General features: G+C 51.6%; 1 protein-coding gene across 2 annotated transcripts; it reads left to right on the top strand.

The window, feature by feature from the left end:
• Positions 1–5259: 5259 nt before the first annotated feature.
• LOC120380334 (mast cell protease 1A-like) lies at positions 5260–13545 on the top strand. 2 transcript variants are annotated; one of them, XM_039497968.1, is made up of 5 exons: positions 5260–5335; positions 10374–10521; positions 12468–12603; positions 12781–13053; positions 13402–13545. In XM_039497968.1, exons 1-5 carry the CDS (start codon positions 5260–5262, stop codon positions 13543–13545), a joined length of 777 nt encoding a protein of 258 aa, XP_039353902.1. The 2 variants fall into 2 exon arrangements, with proteins under 2 accessions (XP_039353902.1, XP_039353903.1); XM_039497969.1 differs by lacking the exons at positions 5260–5335; positions 12781–13053 and adding an exon at positions 9060–9111.
• Positions 13546–23544: the final 9999 nt, after the last annotated feature.

Genomic DNA, 23544 nt, shown 5'->3' on the forward strand with positions numbered 1-23544 from the left:
TGCCCGTTATCTGGTGACCAGCTAGTCAGGGGCCAGGGAGATATGAAACGTTACACCGAGAAAACAAAGCTGGTCTTGAAAGTTTTCTAAGAACCGGGAGAAGAAAGAAAGGACTCAGAGTAGTGGGGACTGGAGAAATAACAAATTTGAAAACAACGATGTAGACATTTAATAGTCTCACTGGTGCAGGCCAGAGGCAGTGCAGTGTGGGGTGGGCAGCCAGTATGTGACCACAAATGCCCCCCAAGGTTTGCTACTTAGCTTATACTGACCATGCTTACATGGACTGAGCATGCGGGATAGCACTGCTGAAACCGGCTGCCCTCATGCTGTGCCCCCACTATGGGCAGGCCTGGGTCATCTCTGCCGGTGACCCTCAATCCCAAGCTGCAGACGCACCATCCTAGTCGAGGACTCAGACCCTCAGAGAGCTCAGTTTGTGCTCCCCAATGTCTGACTCTGAGAACTGTTTCCGTTTGTGACATGGCCGTGGGTGGGGGATGAACCTTTCACTGCCAGGGGGATGGGGAGATGTCCCTGCTCACACACTCAGCTTGTCAGTCAGGCCTCAGTGCCGACAGCCTGCTACAGATGGGAGGGTTTTACTCTCCAGGCCATGGGCACCGGGTGTATGTCTACACCACAAATAAACCCATGGCAGCAAGTTTCAGAGGCCGAGTCAATTGATCCCTGGGTGCGGACCAGACTGGACACTGCCCCAGCTGTGCAGAGCCCAAGGTGCTGAGTGTCTGCAGATGTTGGGGGCCCGTCCCTTCTCCCTGCCATGTGGCTGGGTGTACATGGGCCAGGACAGCCTTGCACCCACCTACGCACTGGGAACCTGATCTGAGTTTTCCTGTCCCCACCCAGCTGGGGTTGTAACCCCTCTGGGCCCAGGCAGAAGCGCTGCCCCCTCCTCAGACAGGCCATGAAGATGCCGCTTGCAGCGGGGTTGGAGGAGGCCCCTTTGGAGAGAATGGGGGGGGTCTCATACTCTGTGGGTGCTGTCTCACAGATATTGGGGCACCCCGAGGGAGTGGGATGGATGAGGAGAAGGCCAGGGAGCTTTATGCATTTTGGGGTCGGGTCTTCAAGCTCTTCTCCGCAGCTTCATGGGCTCAAAATGTCCAATTTACCAGAAGAGAAGCCGAGATTCACAGGTGATCCCATGACTCCTGATGCTGAGGCTTTACGAAATGCACAAAGCCATTTCAGGAGAGTTCGGAGCTTGATGCAGAAATGTGACCGGGCCCTCAGGGCAATTTTAAGCCATTTTCTGGGGCCCAGAATTGTAGGCATGTGAGATGTTCAAACATCTGAGGGGTGGGGGGCTAGCTCTGATACAACCTCATGGCTGGGGACTGGCTGGTTCAGGGGGTGCAGAATGAGACGTGGGACATTTCTCCTCTAGGGCATCTCTGTGCTGCTGTCACTGTTACACGCACCAAGTTCTGCCCTCCCCAGCTCTCCTGTGAACATGGGCTGTGGGTAACACTGATCGGTATCAGAGCTGGGTGAGAAAACACATCCCTGTCCCCCTGTGTGGAGGCAGGTGGCTCTGATCACCCTGATACCAGCGCCCCACCCTAGACATTGTGTACGTGACAACCAAAGTGACACCCTCATTGAGTTTATCAGCCCCCAAGGGGGCTCAGCCCCATCCCCTAACCATGGGGTCCCTGGCCTGTCAGGGGAAGTGCTGTTCCCCTATGGGGATTCACAAGCACAGAGCCAGGAGCATCACTGGTCCAGTCATTCCTGCATCCCACCTCCCCAGGGACCAGACATGGATGCTCCCAGCCAACCCCCGTGCTGGCCCCGAGTCAGGTCGGTGACCCCTACTGTAGCTACCAGCAGGGTACAGACAGCAAGTGCGTCCAGTACTGGTAGGGTGGCAAGATGGATCGAGAATTGATGTATGGGGGTCTAGATGGATATAAAATGGATGTACAGGGATGTGCATCGATCTAGAAGGGATCTACAGGTGGTTATGTGAGTATGGGTAGATCTAAAATGGAACAGCATCAACTGAAGCGAATCTAGCATCAATTTAAATGAAGTTAGTTGAGTATTCATGGATCTGTATTGATATTGAATGGATCTAAAGAGGTTCTGGAATTGTTCTAGATATGATACTGAATGGACAAATCCTACACCTCATCCTTCAGACATACCAATTCCAAGAGAAATGTCCAGAGCCAAATAATGGAATGGCTGAGATTGGATCTACCAATAGCCAGATACAAAAATATGGAAACAGAGTTAATGCCAGTCAACATGGGTTCATGGAGAACAATCCATGTTCAATAACTACTCTGTCATTTCTGAGCAACATTAAAAGTCATGTTCATTAAGGTGACCGTGCTGATGTGATATATACGTGGATTCCCATAGGAAGTTTGCCCAAGTACCACACAACATTCAAATTGAGAAATTAGCTCTCTAAAAGCTCAACATGGCTCCAAACTGGGCTAACTGATTCTCCTCAAAATATGATCCTCAATGGGGAATCAGTATCCACCAGGGTGTTGCTGGTGGGCCCCTCAAAAATCTATTCTGGGCCTCGGGTTATTCAGTATCGGTATCAATGATCTGGAAGTTCATGTAAACTTGTTGCTGGCAAAGTCTGCAGAGAACACAAGGATAGGTGGGGTGGAGGACATCTTCACGCTACAGAGCTACCTGGGTCACCTGGTGAGTTGGGCTCAATTAGAACTGCATGTGAATCCAGCCAAATGCCTGGTCAAACATAGAGGAACAAGGGACGTCATTCATGCTGGCAGGACAGGAACTGTGCACTGGAGAGGAGGGACTATGAAAGGGAGCATGGTGGAAACCATTCAAACAAGAGAATGCTGGAGCTAAGCAGGCAGATACCATCCTTGGGTACATAAACCAGGGGATATTCAGTAGCAGCAAGGAGGTGAGGTCTGTGACAGGTTCGGTCACAGAGATCTCCTTGGGACAGTCACCTAATGTGCTGAAACCATGATTTGAGGACTTCATTAGCTCAGACATAGGTGAGAGGTTTATTGCAGGAGTGGGTGGGTGAGATTCTATGGCCTGCTTCATGCAGGAGGTCAGACTAGATGATCATAATGGTCCCTTCTGACCTTAAAGTCTATGAGTCTATGACATTACCCCAAGCCCATTTTCCCTGCCAGCTTGAGACTCCAGAACCCTGCCTTGTTGATTCAGACATGCTAGACTGCTGCAACACAGACATGGGGTCTGAGACACACCCCAAAGCTTCAGACTTTAACTAAAAACAGCTCAGCAGGTTACCTGTCTGCGGCACCCAGACACCCAGCTCCCAGCTCTATCCAAACCCCAAATAAACCCATTTTACTCTGTATAATCCTTATAGAGGGTACATTTTTTAATTGTTCACCTTCTATATCACTGATAGAGAAATATGCACAGCTGTTTGGTCCCACAGGTATTAATCACTTACTCTGGGTTTATTAATAAACAAAAGTGATTTTATTAAGTATAAAAGTAGAATTTAAGTGTTTTTAAGTAATAACAGCCAGAACAAAGTAAATCACAAAGCAAAATAAAACAAAACACAGAATATATTAAGAAACTGATTAGAGGTAATATCTCCCCCTCAAAGATGTTCCAATAAGCTTCTTTCACAGGCTAGACTCCTTCCTAGTCTGGGCCCAATCCTTTCCCCTGGTACAGTCTTTGGCCTTGGCTATGCTTGCAATTTTGCAGCGCTGCAGCAGGGTGTGAAAACACACCCTCTCCAGCGCTGCAAATTGCGGCACTGCAAAGCGCCAGTGTGGTCAAAGCCCCAGCGCTGGGAGCGCGGCTCCCAGCGCTGTACGTTATTCCCCACAGGGAGGTGGAGTACGGACAGCGCTGGGAGAGCTCTCTCCCAGCGCTGGCGCTTTGACTACACTTAGCGCTTCAAAGCGCTGCCGTGGCAGCGCTGCCACGGCAGCGCTTTGAAGTGCAAGTGTAGCCAAAGCCTTTGTCAGATCCAGCAGACATCTCAGGTGGTAACCAGGGCTTTTCTCATGACTGGCCTCCTTTTGACCTGCTCCACCCCCTTTTATAGCTTTGCCAAAAGGCAGGAAGCTTTTGTCTCTCTGGGTCCCCACCCCTCCTTCTAAATGGAAAAGTACTAGATTTAAGATGAATTTCATTATCAGGTGACATGGTCACATGTCACTGTAAGACCCCTAGTCTCCATCCCCCATGGGCTGGTCCACACGTACACAGGAAGGCTTTCAAGTAACCAAGGCCATTTACAACTGATTGTTTCTAGAGCACCCTTAATGGCCTCCACTTAATATGTTTACATCAGTGATACATGTTTATACCTTATTCTCCTAACTCCAGATATAGAAATAATACGTGCCAACAAATAAGATGAACACACTTAGTAGATTACAAACTTTCTAATGATGCCATACAAGGGGTATTTAGTGTAAAGCATATTCCAGTTATGTCATATTCATAAGCATACTTCCATAAAGCATATGGAGTAGGATGTCACAAGGATCGCCTCTGGATTCGGCCCTTGTGGGACCATGACTGGAGATTTTGTCCACCTGAAATGTCCACACCTCTAGCAGCACTTCAGCAAATTGGAAAGAGCTACAAGAACAAACTGGCGGGGAGAGGTAAAAGGAGAGTGGTCTCCTGAAGACACAGGAGGTGAAGAAGGGACTTGGCCCCCTTCTGTAGGCACCTCCATGGGGCAGGGGTTTCTGGGAGCAGGGGGCTCCTCAACCTCTCTGGCCAAAGCAGGACAGGACCCGATGGCTGGCAGCTGGAGTCAGAAATGGTCTGGCTGAGACTAATATGCAACCATTAAACAACTGACCCAGGGCTGTAATGGAGACCAGAAATGCTGGGTGGGTTCTGGCTCTGGGGTGCCCACCAGGGGGTCAGGTTGGGAGGTCACAATGGTCCCTCCTGACTTTGAAATCTATGGGTCGGGGTATCTCAGTGCAGAGAAGCCCAAGGGTGTTTCTTACACCTGTAGTAGGGAGGGGGCAGGGTTAACCACATCCGCAGCCAGGCCGAGCGGACACCAGAGCAGGAAGGAAACCACCCACCCTGATGTGGGCACCGCTGTGGCTGGAGGCGTCTCCAATTGGCGTCTTCACCCCTGGGCCATCTGGGGTGGGAGATTCCGGGCAGCAGGGTACACGTCCCTGTGGTTGGTAGGCCCTGCCCTCCCCTCCCCACACCTGGTCCATATAAGCCCCGGGGCTCAGGCAGAGGCTCCGTGCCCATCCCTGGATGTCTCTGACAATGCAGCTCTTGTTCTTTGTCCTGCTTCCCGTGGCCTTTCGCCTTCCCCCTGGGTCTCAGGCTGGTAAGTTTCTTTGGGGGGGGATAAGGGCCCATGGGTAGCGGGACCCTCATACCATATGGGGATCTGTGGGCCGCATTTAGGGTCTCCCCCTTGCTCCTGCTGGGGCCAAGCACCTGTATCAAACCCTGTATCCTCTCCTGAGTACACCTGGGGCTCTCAGAGCAGCCCAAGGGGTTGGGTGTCCCATCCCCCACAGGTTCCTTTGGGACTCCACTGCCAGGGCCGGTGCAGGGATATTTTGTGCCCAAGGCGAAACTTCCACCTTGCCCCCCGCCCCGTAACATCAGTTCATTGAGGGGAAAACACCAATGAGCCTTTATAGACCCCGAGACCAGCCATGCCCAGGGGCTGCTCCCCAGACCAGGTTCCCTCCTCCCCACCCCCTGAACTCCCCTGGAGGGTGCACAGCCCCCCCTCGAGCCCTCCTCATCCCACCCCGGCGGCCCCCACCCCAAGTCCAGTCTCTGGCTTTGCCGGGCTTGGGCCGCTGCTGCAGCTCGGCAGGGAGGAGCTGCCTTCTGGGGGGTTCCTGAAGGCTCCTGCAGCAGATGCATGTGAGCAGAGGCCCCCATGCACCCCCCCCACCACGCTCGGGCTCTGCAGCTCCTGGGAGTGTGAGCTGTCGCCGCTGCCCCTCCCAGAGCAGGCTCAGGGCCCCACACCGCGGCAGCAGCTCAGATGCCCAGGAGCCGCAGAACCTGAGCATGGCGAGGGGGGAAGCTGGGGGGCACATGAGGGCCACTTCCTGCATGCATCTGCTGCAGGCTGCAGGAGCCCCCTGGGGGGGCACCAGGCCACAGCCTCCCCGCTAGCGTTACTGCCGCCTTTGCAGGGCTTTTGCCTCCCTGCGCCGCACCGGCTCCTCCATGGCTGGGGCTCGCCTCCGCCGCAAGCAGGACATTCTGGCTCTCCGGTGCCTCTGGAAGGCGGCTCCTCCCTGTCATAGAATCATAGAATCTCAGGGTTGGAAGGGACCTCAGGAGGTATCTAGTCCAACCCCTGCTCAAAGCAGGACCAAACCCAACTAAATCATCCCAGCCAGGGCTTTGTCAAGCCTGACCTTAAAAACCTCTAAGGAAGGAAATTCCACTACCTCCCTAGGTAACCCATTCCAGTTCTTCACCACCCTACTAGTGAAAAAGTTTTTCCTAATGTCCAACCTAAACCTTCCCCTCTGCAACTTGAGACCATTACTCCTTGTTCTGTCATCTTCTACCACTGAGAACAGTCTAGATCCATCCTCTTTGGAACCCCCTTTCAGGTAGTTGAAAGCAGCTATCAATTCCCCCCTCATTCTTCTCTTCTGCAGACTAAACAATCCCAGTTCCCTCAGCCTCTCCTCATAAGTCATGTGCTCCAGCCCCCTAATCATTTTTGTTGCCCTCCGCTGGACTCTCTCCAATTTATCCACATCCTTCTTGTAGTGTGGGGCCCAAAACTGGACACAGTACTCCAAATGAGACCTCACCAGTGCTGAGTAGAGGGTAATGATCACATCCCTCGATCTGCTGGAAATGCCCCTACTTATACAACCCAAAATGCCATTACCTTCTTGGCAACAAGGGCACACTGCTGACTCATATTCAGCTTTTCGTCCCCGTAACCCCTAGGTCCTTTTCTGCAGAACTGCTGCCCAGCCATTCGGTCCCTAGTCTGTAGCAGTGCATGGGATTCTTCCGTCCTAAGTGCAGGACTCTGCACTTGTCCTTGTTGAACCTCATCAGGTTTCTTTTGGCCCAATCCTCTAATTTGTCTAGGTCCCTCTGTATCCTATCCCTACCCTCCAGCGTATCAACCACTCCTCCCAGTTTAGTGTCATCTGCAAACTTCCTAAGGGTGCAGTCCACACCATCCTCCAGATCGTTAATGAAGATATTGAATAAAACCGGCCCCAGCACTGACCCTTGGGGCACTCCACTTGATACCGGCTGCCAACTAGACATGGAACCATTGATCACTACCCGTTGAGCCCGACCATCTAGCCAGTTTTCTATCCACCTTATAGTCCATTCATCCAGCCCATACTTCTTTAACTTGCTGGCAAGAATACTGTGGGAGACTGTATCAAAAGCTTTGCTAAAGTCCAGAAATAGCACATCCAGTGCTTTCCCCTCATCCACAGAGCCAGTTATCGCATCATAGAAGGCAATTAGGTTAGTCAGGCATGACTTGCCCTTGATGAATCCATGCTGACTGTTTCTGATCACTTTCCCCTCCTTTAAGTGGTTCAGGATTGATTCCTTGAGGACCTGTTCCATGATTTTTCCAGGGACGGAGGTGAGACTGACTGGCCTGTAGTTCCCTGGATCTTCCTTCTTCCCTTTTTTAAAGATGGGCCCTACATTAGCTTTTTTCCAGTCGTCCGGGACCTCCCCCTATCGCCATGATTTTTCAAAGATAATGGCCAATGGCTCTGCAATCTCATCGGCCAATTCCTTTAGCACCCTCGGATGCAGCGCATCCGGCCCCATGGACTTGTGCTCGTCCAGCTTTCCTAAATAGTCCCGAACTACTTCTTTCTCCACAGAGAGCTGGTCACCTCCTCCCCATACTGTGCTGCAGAGTGCAGCTGTCTGGGAGCTGACCTTGTCTGTGAAGACAGAGGCAAAAAAAGCATTGAGTACACTAGCTTTCTCCACATCCTCCGTCACTAGGTTCCCTCCCTCATTCAGCAAGGGGCCCACACTTTCCTTGACTTTCTTCCTGTTGCTAACATACCTAAAGAAACCCTTCTTGTTACTCCTAACATCTCCGACTAGCTGCAACTCCAAGTGTGATTTGGCCTTCCTAATTTCACACCTGCATGCCTGAGCAATACTTTTATACTCCTCCCTGGTTATTTGTCCAATCTTCCACTTCTTGTAAGCTGTTTTTTTGTGTTTAAGACGAGCAAGGATTTCACTGTTAAGCCAAGCTGGTGGCCTGCCATATTTACTTTTCTTCCTACACATCGGGATGTTTTGTTCCTGCAACCTCAATAAGGTTTCTTTAAAATTGTCCTGGTTGATGGGAGCCATTAAGATTCCAAACCACCATTAATGGCTCACACTTTGCATAATTACAATAGGCCTTCAGAGTTATATTTCATATTTCTAGTTTCAGCTACAAGAGTGATACATTTATACAAATAGGATGACCATACTCAGTAGATTATAAGCTTTGTAATGATACCTTACAAGAGATCTTTTGCATGAAGCGTATTCCAGTTGCATTATATTCACTCATTACCATATTTTTAGAAAATCACATAGACTGCACAATGTCACACACGTTCCCGCCCACCACCCAGACCAGTCACTGTCACACAGCCCCCAGCACAGAGCCACGGGCAGGGAGCTGAGCGAGGATGGGGCCAGATGAGTAAGAGCCCCAGATGTGCCCAGCTGTGAGCCAGCACCCAGAGCAGTCCTGGATCTCGCTAGACACATCCTCACTAGGGTCTTCTGCATCCAGTGGTACATCATCCATCCAGATGCAGGGACCCAGGTGGTCAGCATCCATCCAGCTGTGCAGGATCCTTGGCTGACACATGGCCTGTCCTTCCCCCCCAGCCTGTGTGGTTGGCTGTGGTTGGAAACTGAGATGCCTGAGCCCTGCATTTAGATGAGTGTGTGTGACCCTGAGGTTTCCTGACCCCTTGATCCCCTCCAAGCTGAGTCTATAAAGCCTTGAGGCCTGAGGCAGATTTACGGTCCCTGCACTGATGTCGAACATGTGGGTCCAGATCTTGCTCCTTCTCCCCATGGCTTTTCTACTGCCCCCTGGGGCTTGGGCTGGTGAGTACGGTTGGGATTGCAGGACCCTGGGAATTTGATGTGAATGAAGGGGTCTCAGGAATTGGTTTCAGTGGGTGGTATCTAGGGGCCTGTGACAGACTATACCCTTATGTTCATCCCTTGTACAAGACTATGATACATTTTACAGCAAGCATGCCTTGTGAGGTATCATCTGAAAATTCATAATTTTCTGATCATTATTTTCCTGGCAAAATATTTGTGGCATGTAAAGTTATGGGATTCTACTTTATGATGTTACTAAGACATGTTCCAAATCTGGAGAGCAATCACAAACCAGTTTTCCTTGAGACAAAATGCCAACCGACACCTCAGTCAAGTGTCAATGTAATCAAATGGACCATCACCTGGTTAAGTGGCCATTCTTAGGCAGGAAAGAGGACGTGGGTGAAAAATTTACATCTTGATGATCAAACAGATTGGGGTGCCCCTGCCCAGAGACTTTCTGTCTCCTGAACCTCAGCTGGAGATAATTCTCGAAGAAGAGAAAGACCTAGAAGAAGGGGGAGGCGATGCCCCAAATGATCTCTCCCTTTCTCTCTACCCATGGCATTCACAACACCGGAAGTGAAAAGGAAGCAGCATTGGACTGTGGGAGGGATCCTGACTGAAGGAAATTCAGCCAATAAGTTTGCAGAAACATGTGCTGAGAGAGACCTCACAAGGCATTCTCTGTACGAAATTTATCACCGTCCTGTAAAGGGGTGAACACAGTGGTGCAGACTGTCACAGGGGACCAGGGTGTGTTGTCTCACATGGCACCGATACTGATCAGTGTTAGCCACAGCCCAGGTAAGGAAGAGCTGGGGAAGGGCAAAAATAGTCCCTTGGAACAGTGACAGGAGCACCAAGCTGTCCTCAGGGGGAAAGAGCAGATGTCCCATTCCCACCCCCTGAGCCAGCTAGTGCCCTTCTAGGGGTTGCCTGGCCTAATCTGGGGCGACGTTGGCCCCTCAGAACTGTTAGATCAAGGCAGTGCAATTACTGACCCATTCCAGGTGCATTTGGCACCAATTCTTCACCGAGCGAGATCAGAGCTTTAGATTTACCCTCTGACCCCATAGGGTGTCCAGTCTGCAGGAGAACGGAGCAGGGGGCAGGGTTGCAGGCCCAGGGATCCCCCAGGAGATCATCACAGGGGGTGGGTTTTGGCTCTGGGGACTCCCCTTCAGAATTGGGAGCTCGGTCCCAGCCGCACCCAGTGAAATGATGGGGCTCTTTATATGAACCTGGTCTCTCCCCAGGTGAGATCATCGGGGGTCGGGAAGCCAAGCCCCATTCCAGGCCCTACATGGCCTATTTGGATATACGACGTGGAGACAAGAGGTCTTACTGTGGAGGGTTCCTGGTGTCGGAGAACTTTGTGCTGACGGCCGCTCACTGCAATGGAGAGTAAGCGCCCCTGTGCTGGGGATGTCGGGGCAGGTCGGGCATTAGCAGGTGATGGGGGAGCCGGGAGCTCTGGCACTTTCGTAGGTTGCAGGGAAGGAGCAGTTAGCAGGACAGGCTGGGAGAGCAGAGCCCAGGGGCATCAGCATGTCTCTAGGGCAGGGGAGGGCTAACTTTTTGCCTGAGGGCCTCATCAGGTTTCTGAAATTATATGGAGGGCTGGTTAGGGGAGGCTGTGCCTCCCCAAACAACCAGGCATGGCCCAGCCCTGCTCTCTATCTGACCCCCTTGCTTCTCGCCCCCTCATGGCCCCCCTGGGACTCCTGCCCCATCCAACCCCCCCATTCCCTGCCCCATCCACCCCCCTACTCTCTGACCCCTAACTGCCCCCCGCTGCCCCATGCAACCCCCTCTCTCCTTCCTGACTGCCCCTGGGGACCCCTGCCCCATCCAACCACCCCTTCTGCCTCACCGCTTCCCGCCCCTGCCCCCCTATTACCCCATCCAACCCCCTCTCCTTGCTGACTGCCCCCGGGGACCCCTGTCCCATCTATCCCCTCTGCTCCCTGTCCCCTGTCCAACCCCAGAAACCCCACCCCTGACTGCCCCCTGCTGCCCCATCCAACACCCCCCTCCTTCCTGACTGCCACCCCGGGACTCCTGCCCTCATTCAGCCCTGCTGTTCCCTGCCTTCTGACTGCCCCGGCCTCATCCACCCCCCTGCCCCATCCACCCCCACCCCCACTTCCTGTCCCCTGACCACCCCGGAACACCCACCCCTGGCTGCCCCCACCGCACCATCCAACCCCTGCTCTCCTTCCTGGCTGCCCCCTGGGGACTCCTGCCCCATCCATTCCCCTGCTCCCTGTCCCCTGACCGCCCCTGAACTCTCAACCCTGACTGCCCCTGCCACCCCATCCAACCCCACCCTTCCTGACTGTCACCCCGGGACCCCTGCTCCCATTCAACCCCCCTGTTCCCCGCCCTCTGACCGCCCCAACCCCTATGCACACCCCGGCCCCCTGACCACCCCCTCAGAACTACCCTGCCCTCTATCCAACCCCCCTGGTCCCTGCCCCCTTACCACATTGCCTGGAGCACCAGTGGCTCTAGCCCCGCCACGGCGCAGCACAGAGCTCCAGGGCAGGCAGCCGTGCCACCCGGCTGGAGCCAGCCCCATCACAGCGCAGCACAGAGCACTGGGTCAGGCCAGGCTCTGCAGCTGCCCTGCTGCCGAAAGCTCGCAGCCCCACCATCCAGAGCATTGCGCCAGTGGAGGAACAGCGGGGGAGGCGTTGGGGGCTAGCCTCCCGGGCTAGGAGCTCAGGGGCGGGGCAGGAGGGGCCCATGGGTCCCGCGGGCCATAGTTTGCCCACCTCTGCTCTAGGGGCCTTTACAAACCGTCGTCCAGGTCCAGCGCTGGGTAAATCAGTGGAGCTACAGTCAGTGACGTGAACTGGTGTCTGGCCCATTGCTCAGATCGAGGCAGGGAGAGACTTACAGCCCCAGGATGGGACTGCAGGACACTGATCTGGGGGCAGCTGGGCATGGACCCCTGTCTGGATCTAGCCAGGGAGGGGTCACTGGGGTGAGGGTAGCTGAGAACCAGGGACCAGGAGGACAGTGGGGAGTGTAGGTGCTCGGGGAACAGCACAAGGGTTGGGGGAGACACCAGCTGGGACCCCAGCATCACTGGCAAGAGGCTTTGTCCTGCAATCTGAGTTGTGGGCAAGGTCCCTATGCTCACCTGAGGCAGCCAGTCCCCAACCCTGCGTGCAGTGGTGTCAGTTTTTCACCTCAGCAGCAGAGTCCGAGATCTCGGCCTGAGAACCCAGGTTGCCCTTTGCCCACAAGATCAGAATTTATGAGTCAGACCCACATGTGCCCGTCCCCCACCTCATGTACGCTACTGCTCCTAATGCCCCATGTACTGCTCTTGGCTTTTACAGCAACATCACTGTATACCTGGGAGCCCATAACATTCAACAACAGGAACAGAGTCAACAGAAAATCTCCGTGCGCTGCCAAATCCCCCATCCGCAATACGAGAGAGAGACTCTTAACAATGACATCATGCTGCTGCAGGTATCATCCACTTCCCATCACCCCGCCCCCAGTGAGCTCACCCTGCTGCAGAAACTACCCCCAGCCAATCACCCCCACCCTCACTGACCCCATGTTATGGGTTTTGCTGAGGATGGGGATGTCTCCTTGTTCTTGAGCACAACTCTGACATTGATCTTCATCGTTCTTGTGTCTCAGCTGGCAGAGAGAGCGAAGCTGAAGAGAGAGGTGGGTACCATCGCCCTGCCCCGCGCCAACAAGATTGTAAAGCCAGGGACTTGGTGCAGCGTCGCTGGCTGGGGCAGAACTAGCACAGAGAGTGAATTGACCTCAGCCACGCTCCGGGAGGTGTATGTGATGGTGATGCCGGATGCCAAGTGTCCGAAGGATCCTTATGGGCCATATAATAACTATAACCCCTCCACCATGATGTGTGTGGGGGACCCAGCACAGTGCAAAGACTCTTCAAAGGTAAATCTGCTCCTGGCTTCGAGCTCCCTTGATAAATGGTTATTAATGAGGCTGTTGATGTTGCAGTCAAGCCCACGAGTGGCGATCAGGGATCAGGCCCCACGGCACTAGGTGCTGTATTAATGAATGGGAAACTAACTGGTCTCTCGGCAGGAGGCAGAGACCAGGTGGACAGGGGAGTGGGTGGGGCGCTGAGACCAGCTGGGCCATGGGGGGGCCAAGCAGAAACCGGGGGGACATCGAGGGTGACACTGAGTCCAGCTTCATTGGGGGGTGTCACTGAGCTGTGCATCAGCAGGAAATGATTCACTGAGCTGTTCTCCATCTGTGGCTTGTTTCATTTCACAGGGCGACTCTGGAGGCCCCCTGGTGTGTGGGGAAACAGCCCAGGGCATCGTCTCCTGGGGGCCTTGCAGAACACCTGGAGTGTACACAAGAGTCTCCACCTTCATCCCCTGGATACGGGCGACGATGAGGAAGTTGCAGCCCTGAGCCAAGCCAAGAATCGCTGCACAGGCTGGAGAAGCGCCGCTTCTGTCCTTTGGCTTGGCCCAGATGTAGGGCCTGCTTTGCAGAGGGGCTGATCCCCCACCAAGCTGAGGCCCACCCCCCACTAACTGCCCCAGCCATCGCGCCACTCAGGCAGTGCCCAGCCCATGAGCATCAAGGCAGGGAGCCCAGGGGATTTAGGAGCCAGGCTCAAGGCCAGCTCCTCTCGGCTCCCTGGGGAATCCCAACCCAGACCCTTAGGCTGCCTCTTCGCTAGGGAAACAGCTGGTTTATTTCCCCCGGGGTGATGGACATGGATCAAATCCTGGGGAAGACTCAGCAGTTTGTATCTCTCCCCTCGTGTCAGCTGATTGAGTGACTGTTTATGGGAGATCCTCGTCGTTATCTGTCCTTCTAAGCTGGTAGTGGGTACCTGTCCTGCTAAGTTGTGTTAAAACTGCAGCCTGCCCTGTCCTCACTGGGCCTTTCCCATGGGTTAGTTCCCTCAGGGTGGCCACTGCCCGTTCCAAACACACCTGTCCCCATGGTTGGCAAGGCCAGCCGGACGGGAACTCAGCGAAGGCTACTGATCGCCTCCTTCCCACCTCCCCAGCCCTGCCCTGCCCTGCCCTGCTACTCGGCCTGCTGCATTTCGCTCGCTGCTTCGTAGCCAGCAATGAATAAAAATGAAGTTACAAACAAAAGCGACTCAGTGACTGAGCGATGGACTCAAGCCATGAAATCCAGAGCAGCTGCTGCACCTGCCAGGGCCAGAATGGAATTAGCCCTTATAGGGGAAGGCTGGGCTTGTGTTAATGCACTAGGCTGGGAACCAGGACACCTGAGTTTAGTGATTTCATGCAGAATGAGGGTCTGGTGGGCGCCAGTGGGGAATTAACCCCCTCAGAGCTTGAGAGGTCCCTGCTGGCTGGGACAGAGATTCAGAGGGAACTACAATGAGAAAAACAACCTGAGCAATCAACTATCCAGATCCCAGAGGTTCAACTTCCAGGACAAAAGTGGGAGAGGTTTGAAACTGTTCTAGCCACAAAAAATTGACCTACATCTTCCCATCCCCATCCATCTACCGATCGAAACATCCATCCCCATCCATCGATCTATCCATCTGTCCCCATCTACTGATCTATCCTATTCCCATCCATCTATCCACATCTATTCACCAAGTATCAGAGGGGTAGCCGTGTTAGTCTGTATCCACAAAAACAACAAGGAGTCCGGTGGCACCTTAAAGACTAACAGATTTATTTGGGCATAAGCTTTCGTGGGTAAAAAACCCACTTCTTCAGATGCATGGAGTGAAGTTACAGGTACAGGCATAAATAAATATTGGCACATGGGTTTAGTCACACTCACTGCTGCAGAAGTCATGGAGTTTGTGGAAAGTCACAGAATCCGTCACTTCCATGACCTTCATGACAGACGTGGAGACCTAACGATAACCCCCAGATCCTTTTTAGCAGTACTACCACCTAGACAGTTATTCCTCAGTTTGTAGCTGTGCATTTGATTTTTCCTTCCTAAGTGAAGTACTTTGCACTTGTCTTCAGTGAATTTCATCTAGGTGATTCCAGACCAATTCTTTAATTTGTCAGTTTCATTTTGAAATCTAATGCTGTCCTCCAAAGGGTTTGCAGCCCTTCCCAGCTCGGTATCATCTGCAAATTTTATAAGTATATTCTCCGCTCCTTTATCCAAGTCATTATTGAAAAGATTGCACAGTACCAGACCCAGGAAAGACCCCTGTGGGATCCCACTAGAAATGCCCTCCCACGGTAACAGTACACCATTGAGAACTATGCTTTGAATATGGTCCTTCAACCCATCCTCCCCCCTCATCTAGAGCACATTTCCCTACTTTCTTATGTAACCCTTCTGCCAGGTGCAGTGGGCAGCAACAAGGGCCGGGTTCAATATCTAGGGGTTCCTTGTCAACAATACAACCCAAAATCGGCTCGAGCCCCGACCCAGCAACCTAGGAGAATTACACACCACCCCCTGGGCGGCTCTCAGAGGCAATTCTTCCCCATTCACAAGCACAGAGTACGAGTGTAGAAAAGAAATTATTAATAAAAAGGTGGAAGTGACCCTGTACTAACTTGGGAAAATGCCACAAGGATTCATAAATATAAAACAATGAGCAAAGGCCCCACCCCAGAGTATATTGGGCAGTGTCCTTTCATCTCAGGTTCTTAATTTCAGCAACAAAAAGTTCCATTAACGTGCCCCTCATTTCATTGCATCCCACTCAGTTGTTCTCCTTGGTCAGCACAGATCCAGAGTTCAGATGTCACCTCCCACCTTGGCTGGAGGAGGCAAGACATTGCATTTTGCGCTCAATTGGCAAACCAGATTTTAACCCATTTCACATGGGCCGTGTTGATGTTACAGTTTCTCAATCCGAAAGGCATGTGGCAGGTTGGCAAATGTCTTCTGTGTCAGGGTCCTCAGGGTGCAACCTGGACTGTGGGACAGCTGAGCCCTCTGTCCCACCAACCTGGGCGGCCTCTCACACTGTGATGCTGATGCCAAGCTACAAGCCTCCGGCAGGCACTGCACTTACACAGCCATCCACAGGCAGGGACATGCCCAACTGAGGTACATGAATGTTCTTCCAGCCATTCATGAACCCACAAGAGGGAGGCTCCAGCCAATTCCCCCAGCTCCCCAGCCTTGCACCCTAGAACTGCACTGTCTTGCACTGATCAGAGGCCTGGCCAATGTAAGTTCATTACCTAGTTTGACACTTTTTCAAATGAAAGTGGACAAGCACCAGCCTTTGTAACCTGATCAGATTTCCCAAGCACTTTAAACAAATTCACCGGTAAGGATAAAACATTAAAATAAGATTATTAACTACAGAAAGGTAGATTTTAAGTGCTTATAAGTAGCAAGTTTAGAGATCAAAGTTGGTTCCTTAAGAAATAAAAATAAATTTGCAGTCTGAATTCTACAAAATCAAGCCATGTCTCACCCTGACAGAGGGTACAAACAGGTCACAGATCCTCAATACACAGCCTGGGACTGGGACTCTTTTCCAGCCTAGGACCACCCTTCCCCTGTTCAAAGTCTTTGTTTTCCAGACATTCTTCCAGGTGTTGAGATTTGGGGAGAGAGGCCAAGTCATGATGTCACTTCCCCTCTTTTATACTTTATTTCCAGCTTGCTGGAAAGATCTTTGCAGTGATGCGGGTTAGTCGGCCCCCATGGTGTACTTGCCTTCTCCTAGAAGCCTCTGGGATAGTGGATTGGGTGTTGATGAGCCATTAACGCTGTCTGGCTATTGATGGCTACTCCTTTGTTGTAACTGAAAGGCTGGTAGTGGATGCTCCCAACCTCACAACATATTGCAGTAACACATGCAGAATATTTCATAACTCCACCTATAACACTAGCACACATGTGACAAAGTGGATTTCCCCCCATTATTATGTTGTATGTGAGCCTATATGAGTCTTACTGTTATGCATGAATACTGTGAATGCCTCCGTTCCCCTGTGTATTGCACCAATGCCTAGATGGTGGGAATAAGGGTGTGATTTTGCTGAGACTTTCGGTGGCAGGTAAGGTGGCTCCACCTCCCTGTAGGTAAGCAATGGACGGTGCCATTCGTAACCTGAAACGCAGGAGGGGGATGTGACCAGGTGACGCTTTGCCTGGGAAGTGAGACAAAGACCAGGAGGAGAGGCAACAGGCGTGTTGAAGGTTGGGTCACTGGAAGCTGGGCAGTCTCCTGTTTGGGACTTAGAGTGGGGAGTCCAGCGTATCCGGCCTGGGGTCCTCCCAAGATGGACTTTGCTGAAAGTCACTGATTATTGTGCTAACAAGCTCTGTTCTACGCTGTGTTCCTGTCGACTAATAAAACGTCTGTGTTACAACGCTGGCTGAGAGTCACGGCTGCCTGCGGAGTTGGGGTGCAGGGCCCTCTGGCTTCCCCAGGGATCCTGTCCAGGTGGATCCACCAAGGGGCAATGTGAGGTGTGAACGGGGATGCTGAATGCTCCAAGATCAGACCAGGAAAGCTGTAGCCAAGGAGGCTTTTTGCCCTGGACAGGCTGCTCTGAGGGGAGTCACGCTACCCAGAGTCCTGGCTGGCTTCATACAGAGCAGTCCCAGAGCATCGGACCTGTGACTCTGTCACAACATACAAATCAACAGGATATTAATGTTTAGCAGATCAAGACTTTTAAAATGATACCTCAAAATGCACACTTTGAACAAAAATATCATGATTGTTGACTGTGGTAAATATGGGGGTTTCAGGTGCTATTTTGAAGTACAGAGTGTCAGACATCCCTGCTTAATTTACTGCAGGAGTGTTAGTCACTGACTAATGTGGAGGAAGTGAGCCCAAAATCCTCTTTATGTTTTGACCATAGAACTCTATGCTGCTAAACATTGTAGTGTTAGTCACAAGAGCTCTTGCAAAGTTCTGTCTACCTTTTAACACTTTGTAAGGGGACTGTTGCCCCCTTACTAACATTCAGTGGGGCTGTTTTGGTTGCTAGCTCCCAGCACTAAAAGGGGAGGGATCGATGGCAAATCAGGACCCTGAGACTGACAGTCCCCAGGAACAATGGCAAGAGGCCAATGCTCCAGGTCAGCCTGATTGACAGGGCGGGCAGGCTAATCAAGGAGACAGAAGGCCAGGGTGGGTCCCATCCTCCTTGTGAGCAGGAATTGCCTTCGTTAGACAGAGTGGGGCCGAGCATAGGAGAAAGCAGGGGTCCATGCTGAGCTGGAGAGCAGAGCTGTGCCAGATCTAGAGGGGCCAGAGCCAGGTGTGGCGAGCAACTGGGGCCAGCCAAGGGGGGGACCTTGGTAAAAGGGCCCAGCGCAGAAAGATGCCCCAGCCAAGGGTCCATGCAGGCCAGGCTGGGAGGGGGGCTGACGTGGGGCTGATGCTGGGAAGAAGGGTCCCACCACCCAAAGCCCAGAGGTGTGTGGTCACCACCATTGCAAGTGTCTAACTGGCAGCATCCCTGCAGCACAGCCAGGGCCTGAGAAGGAGGCCTGGGACCTACAAGGAACAGACTGCAAAGTGCCTTGATGTCCAGAGACACTGTTTGTGATGTTCCCTGCCACAGAGCAGGATGATGTGTTTTCCTGTAACCTTTCCCATTTTTTCTTATTCTTTTCTTTAAATTAATTGTTAAGTAAACAACTTGTATTTGCTTTAAATTGTCTGGAATAATCAGTGGGTCAGGGAGGTGCCCAGTGCAGAGAGGGTACCCCGGAGTGGGGACACCTTAGCCCCTGCCCTAGGTGACCACAGCAGGGTTGGGAGTTGAGCCCCCCCAGGAATCCTAGGCCCAGCCTTGTTGGGGCTACGAGAACTCTGCCAGACAGGAGAGTCCTCAAGGGCAGGAAGGCCTCTGGGTAAAGGAAGTGGGAGCAAGGACTCAGATCTTTTCACTAGCCCACTTCACTGGGGTAGTACAGAAGCCAGGGAAGTTCCCCACAATAGCGGGACCATTCCCCCGCTTACATAATTGGCATCACGATCAGGATCCTATCCACAGGGTCCACCCCATTGGTTTACTGGTTGAATTCTAGTTGCACAGTCCGGGCCTGGTTGAGCACCCTACCATGGCTGGAATTGAAGAACTACAGGCCCAGTTTGCTGAACTTCAGCGCAGATTATCAGACCAAGCTGAGGCATTACAACAAGCTAGAACTGAGCAGAGAGAAGCCTTATCACTGGCTAAGACAGTGATAGACCAACAGACAGCAGAAGCTAAGAAACACCCTCTATTTATGTCCCACGGGAGCGGAAGGTCACGGAGTTTGGTGGCTTCCCGACAAGACCAGGAGACATTACGGTAGAGGAGTGGGTCAAGTCTGTGAAGGCGGCTCTGCGTGTGCTAAGAGTACCTGTAGAAGATCATGTGGACTTCATAGAGAAGTACCTCATGGGCCAGGCCAAGGCCACAGTAAAGTTCATGGCAGTGGCAGACAAGAAAGATGTGGAAAAGGTATTTGAACTCCTTCTAGAAGTATATGGAGACATGGTACCTATTGGAACCCGACTAAAGGAGTTCTTTGAGAGAAAGCAGGAGCCTGGTGAAACTGTCCGGGCATATGCATATGACCTCCAGGAGAGAATGAGTAAAGTGGAGCGGCGAGACCCTCAACGAGTTCCAGACCCAGATACAGTTCTGAAAGAGCAGCTGGTGTTGGGGCTTCGTGATGACTCCCTCCGACGTGAAATGAAAAGAAGGTTTAAAGAAGAGCCCAGTAAGAAGTTCCATCAACTCATGCAGGCTGCCATTATGTGGTCAGAAGAAGAGGAAGTTCCTGTGGCAGAGACAGCCAAGCCTAACCCCCGTACCCGAAGTGGGGGCCTAGTGAATGCAGCTGCTGGGGGAAAAAGCCCTGCCCCAAACACAGCTAACATTGGAAAGCTTAAGTGAAGCTGTCCAAAAACTGGCAGTCCAACAGGGGGAGATGCTGAAAGTGATGACTGAGGTGATGAAAGAGAAAAACCCCACCAATATGCCAAGACATCCAAGAGCCCCAGGATCCCAAAGATCTCCACCGAAGGACGAGCTGGGAAGATACATTTGTTACACTTGCGAAAGGCCAGGGCATACTAGCTGAGAATGTACACTGAGGAGACTGGAGTCCCAGGCACCTGAAATTCAAGAGGCACGGGGAGCAAGCAGCCCACCGTCAGAAGGCTGAGCGGGGACTGAAGGGTTTCTACGGCTGTCCCTAGAAAAAGGGCAGCGTGTCAGCAGTGAGGAAAAGGACCCTGATGATATTACTATATTCAATGACTTCTGTGGCCGAGCTTTCGGGGACTGCTTGACAGTGGAAATAACCATAGCAGGGGTGAGAACCCGCTGTTTGATAGACACTGGCTCAGAAGTCACCACTATTTCTGAATCATATTTCCGAAACCACTTAAAAGAGAGAGATCTGACCATGCATAATACCCGATTTGTACAGCTAACGGCAGCTAATGGACTTGCCATCCCTGTGGTGGGGTGCCTTGAAGCTGATGTAGGGTGCATGGGTCGAACACCCAAAGTGACACCCTCATTGAGTTTATCAGCCCTCAAGGGGGCTCAGCCCCATCCCCTATCCATGGGGTCCCTGGCCTGTCATGGGAAGTGCTGTTCCCCTATGGGGATTCACAAGCACAGAGCCGGGAGCATCACTGGTCCAGTCATTCCTGCATCCCACCTCCCCAGGGACCAGAGATGGATGCTCCCAGCCAACCCCCCTGCTGGCCCCGAGTCAGGTCAGTGACCCTTACTGTAGCTACCAGCAGGGTACAGACAGCAAGTGCGTCCAGTACTGGTAGGGTGGCAAGATGAATCGAGAATTGATGTATGGGGGTCTAGATGGATATAAAATGGATGTACAGGGATGTGCATCGATCTAGAAGGGATCTACAGGTGGCTATGTGAGTATGGGTAGATCTAAAATGGAACAGCATCAACGGAAGCGAATCTAGCATCAATTTAAATGAAGTTAGTTGAGTATTCATGCATCTGTATTGATATTGAACGGATCTAAAGAGGTTCTGGAATTGTTCTAGATATGATACTGAATGGACAAATCCTACACCTCATCCTTCAGACATACCAATTCCAAGAGAAGTGTCCAGAGCCAAATAATGGAATGGCTGAGATTGGATCTACCAATAGCCAGATACTAAAATATGGAAATAGTGTTAATGCCAGTCAACATGGGTTCATGGAGAACAATCCATGTTCAATAACTACTCTGTCATTTCTGAGCAACATTAAAAGTCATGTTCATTAAGGTGACCGTGCTGATGTGATATATACGTGGATTCCCATAGGAAGTTTGCCCAAGTACCACACAACATTCAAATTGTGAAATTAGCTCTCTAAAAGCTCAACATGGCTCCAAACTGGGCTAACTGATTCTCCTCAAAATATGATCCTCAATGGGGAATCAGTATCCACCAGGATGTTGCTGGTGGGCCCCTCAAAAATCTATTCTGGGCCTCGGGTTATTCAGTATCGGTATCAATGATCTGGAAGTTCATGTAAACTTGTTGCTGGCAAAGTCTGCAGAGAACACAAGGATAGGTGGGGTGGAGGACATCTTCAAGCTACAGAGCTACCTGGGTCACCTGGTGAGTTGGGCTCAATTAGAACTGCATGTGAATCCAGCCAAATGCCTGGTCAAACATAGAGGAACAAGGGACGTCATTCATGCTGGCAGGACAGGAACTGTGCACTGGAGAGGAGGGACTATGAAAGGGAGCATGGTGGAAACCATTCAAACAAGAGAATGCTGGAGCTAAGCAGGCAGATACCATCCTTGGGTACATAAACCAGGGGATATTCAGTAGCAGCAAGGAGGTGAGGTCTGTGACGGGTTTGGTCACAGAGATCTCCTTGGGACAGTCACCTAATGTGCTGAAACCATGATTTGAGGACTTCAATAGCTCAGACATAGGTGAGAGGTTTATTGCAGGAGTGGGTGGGTGAGATTCTGTGGCCTGCTTCATGCAGGAGGTCAGACTAGATGATCATAATGGTCCCTTTTGACCTTAAAGTCTATGAGTCTATGACATTACACCAAGCCCATTTTCCCTGCCAGCTTGAGACTCCAGAACCCTGCCTTGCTAGCATGTCTGAATCAACCTGCTGCAACAGAGACATGGGGTCTGGGCCACACCCCAAAGCTTCAGACTTTAACTAAAAATAGCTCAGCAGGTTACCTGTCTGCAGTACCCAGACACCCAGCTCCCAGTTCTATCCAAACCCCAAATAAACCCGTTTTACTCTGTATAATGCTTATAGAGGGTACATTTTTTAATTGTTCACCTTCTATATCACTGACAGAGAAATATGCACAGCTGTTTGGTCCCACAGGTATTAATCACTTACTCTGGGTTTATTAATAAACAAAAGTGATTTTAATAAGTATAAAAGTAGAATTTAAGTGGTTTTAAGTAATAACAGCCAGAACAAAGTAAATCACAAAGCAAAATAAAACAAAACACAGAATATATTAAGAAACTGATTAGAGGTAATATCTCCCCCTCAAAGATGTTCCAATAAGCTTCTTTCACAGGCTAGACTCCTTCCCAGTCTGGGCCCAATCCTTTCCCCTGGTACAGTCTTTGGCCTTGGCTACACTTGCAAATTTGCAGCGCTGCAGCAGGGTGTGAAAACACACCCTCTCCAGCGCTGCAAATTGCGGCACTGCAAAGTGCCAGTGTGGTCAAAGCCCCAGCGCTGGGAGCGCGGCTCCCAGCGCTGTACATTATTCCCCATAGGGAGGTGGAGTACGGACAGCGCTGGGAGAGCTCTCTCCCAGCGCTGGTGCTTTGACTACACTTAGCGCTTCAAAGCGCTACCGCGGCAGCGCTGCCACGGCAGCGCTTTGAAGTGCAAGTGTAGCCAAAGCCTTTGTCAGATCCAGCAGACATCTCAGGTGGTAACCAGGGCTTTTCTCATGACTGGCCTCCTTTTGACCTGCTCCACCCCCAACTGATTGTTTCTGGAGCACCCTTAATGGCCTCCACTTAAAATGTTTACATCAGTGATACATGTTTATACCTTATTCTCCTAACTCCAGATATGGAAATAATACGTGCCAACAAATAAGATGAACACACTTAGTAGATTACAAACTTTCTAATGACGCCATACAAGGGGTATTTAATGTAAAGCATATTCCAGTTATGTCATATTCATAAGCATACTTCCATAAAGCATATGGAGTGCGATGTCACAAGGATCGCCTCTGGATTCGGCCCTTGTGGGACCATGACTGGAGATTTTGTCCACCTGAAATGTCCACACCTCTAGCAGGACTTCGGCAAATTGGAAAGAGCTACAAGAACAAGCTGGCGGGGAGAGGTAAAAGGAGAGTGGTCTCCTGAGGATACAGGAGGTGAAGAAGGGACTTGGCCCCCTTCTGTAGGAACCTCCATGGGGCAGGGGTTTCTGGGAGCAGGGGGCTCCTCAACCTCTCTGGCCAAAGCAGGACAGG

Source organism: Mauremys reevesii, linkage group 13 (assembly GCF_016161935.1).
Source record: "Mauremys reevesii isolate NIE-2019 linkage group 13, ASM1616193v1, whole genome shotgun sequence".
NCBI classification, from domain to species: domain Eukaryota; kingdom Metazoa; phylum Chordata; order Testudines; family Geoemydidae; genus Mauremys; species Mauremys reevesii.

Excerpts from the sequence above, each read along its gene's own strand:
- LOC120380334 (XM_039497968.1), top strand. The coding sequence starts at position 5,260 with ATGTCTCTGACAATGCAGCTCTTGTTCTTTGTCCTGCTTCCCGTGGCC. Across the intron at positions 10,522-12,467 it reads GCCGCTCACTGCAATGGAGA|CAACATCACTGTATACCTGG; the intron begins GTAAGCGCCCCT and ends TGGCTTTTACAG. Across the intron at positions 12,604-12,780 it reads ATGACATCATGCTGCTGCAG|CTGGCAGAGAGAGCGAAGCT; the intron begins GTATCATCCACT and ends CTTGTGTCTCAG.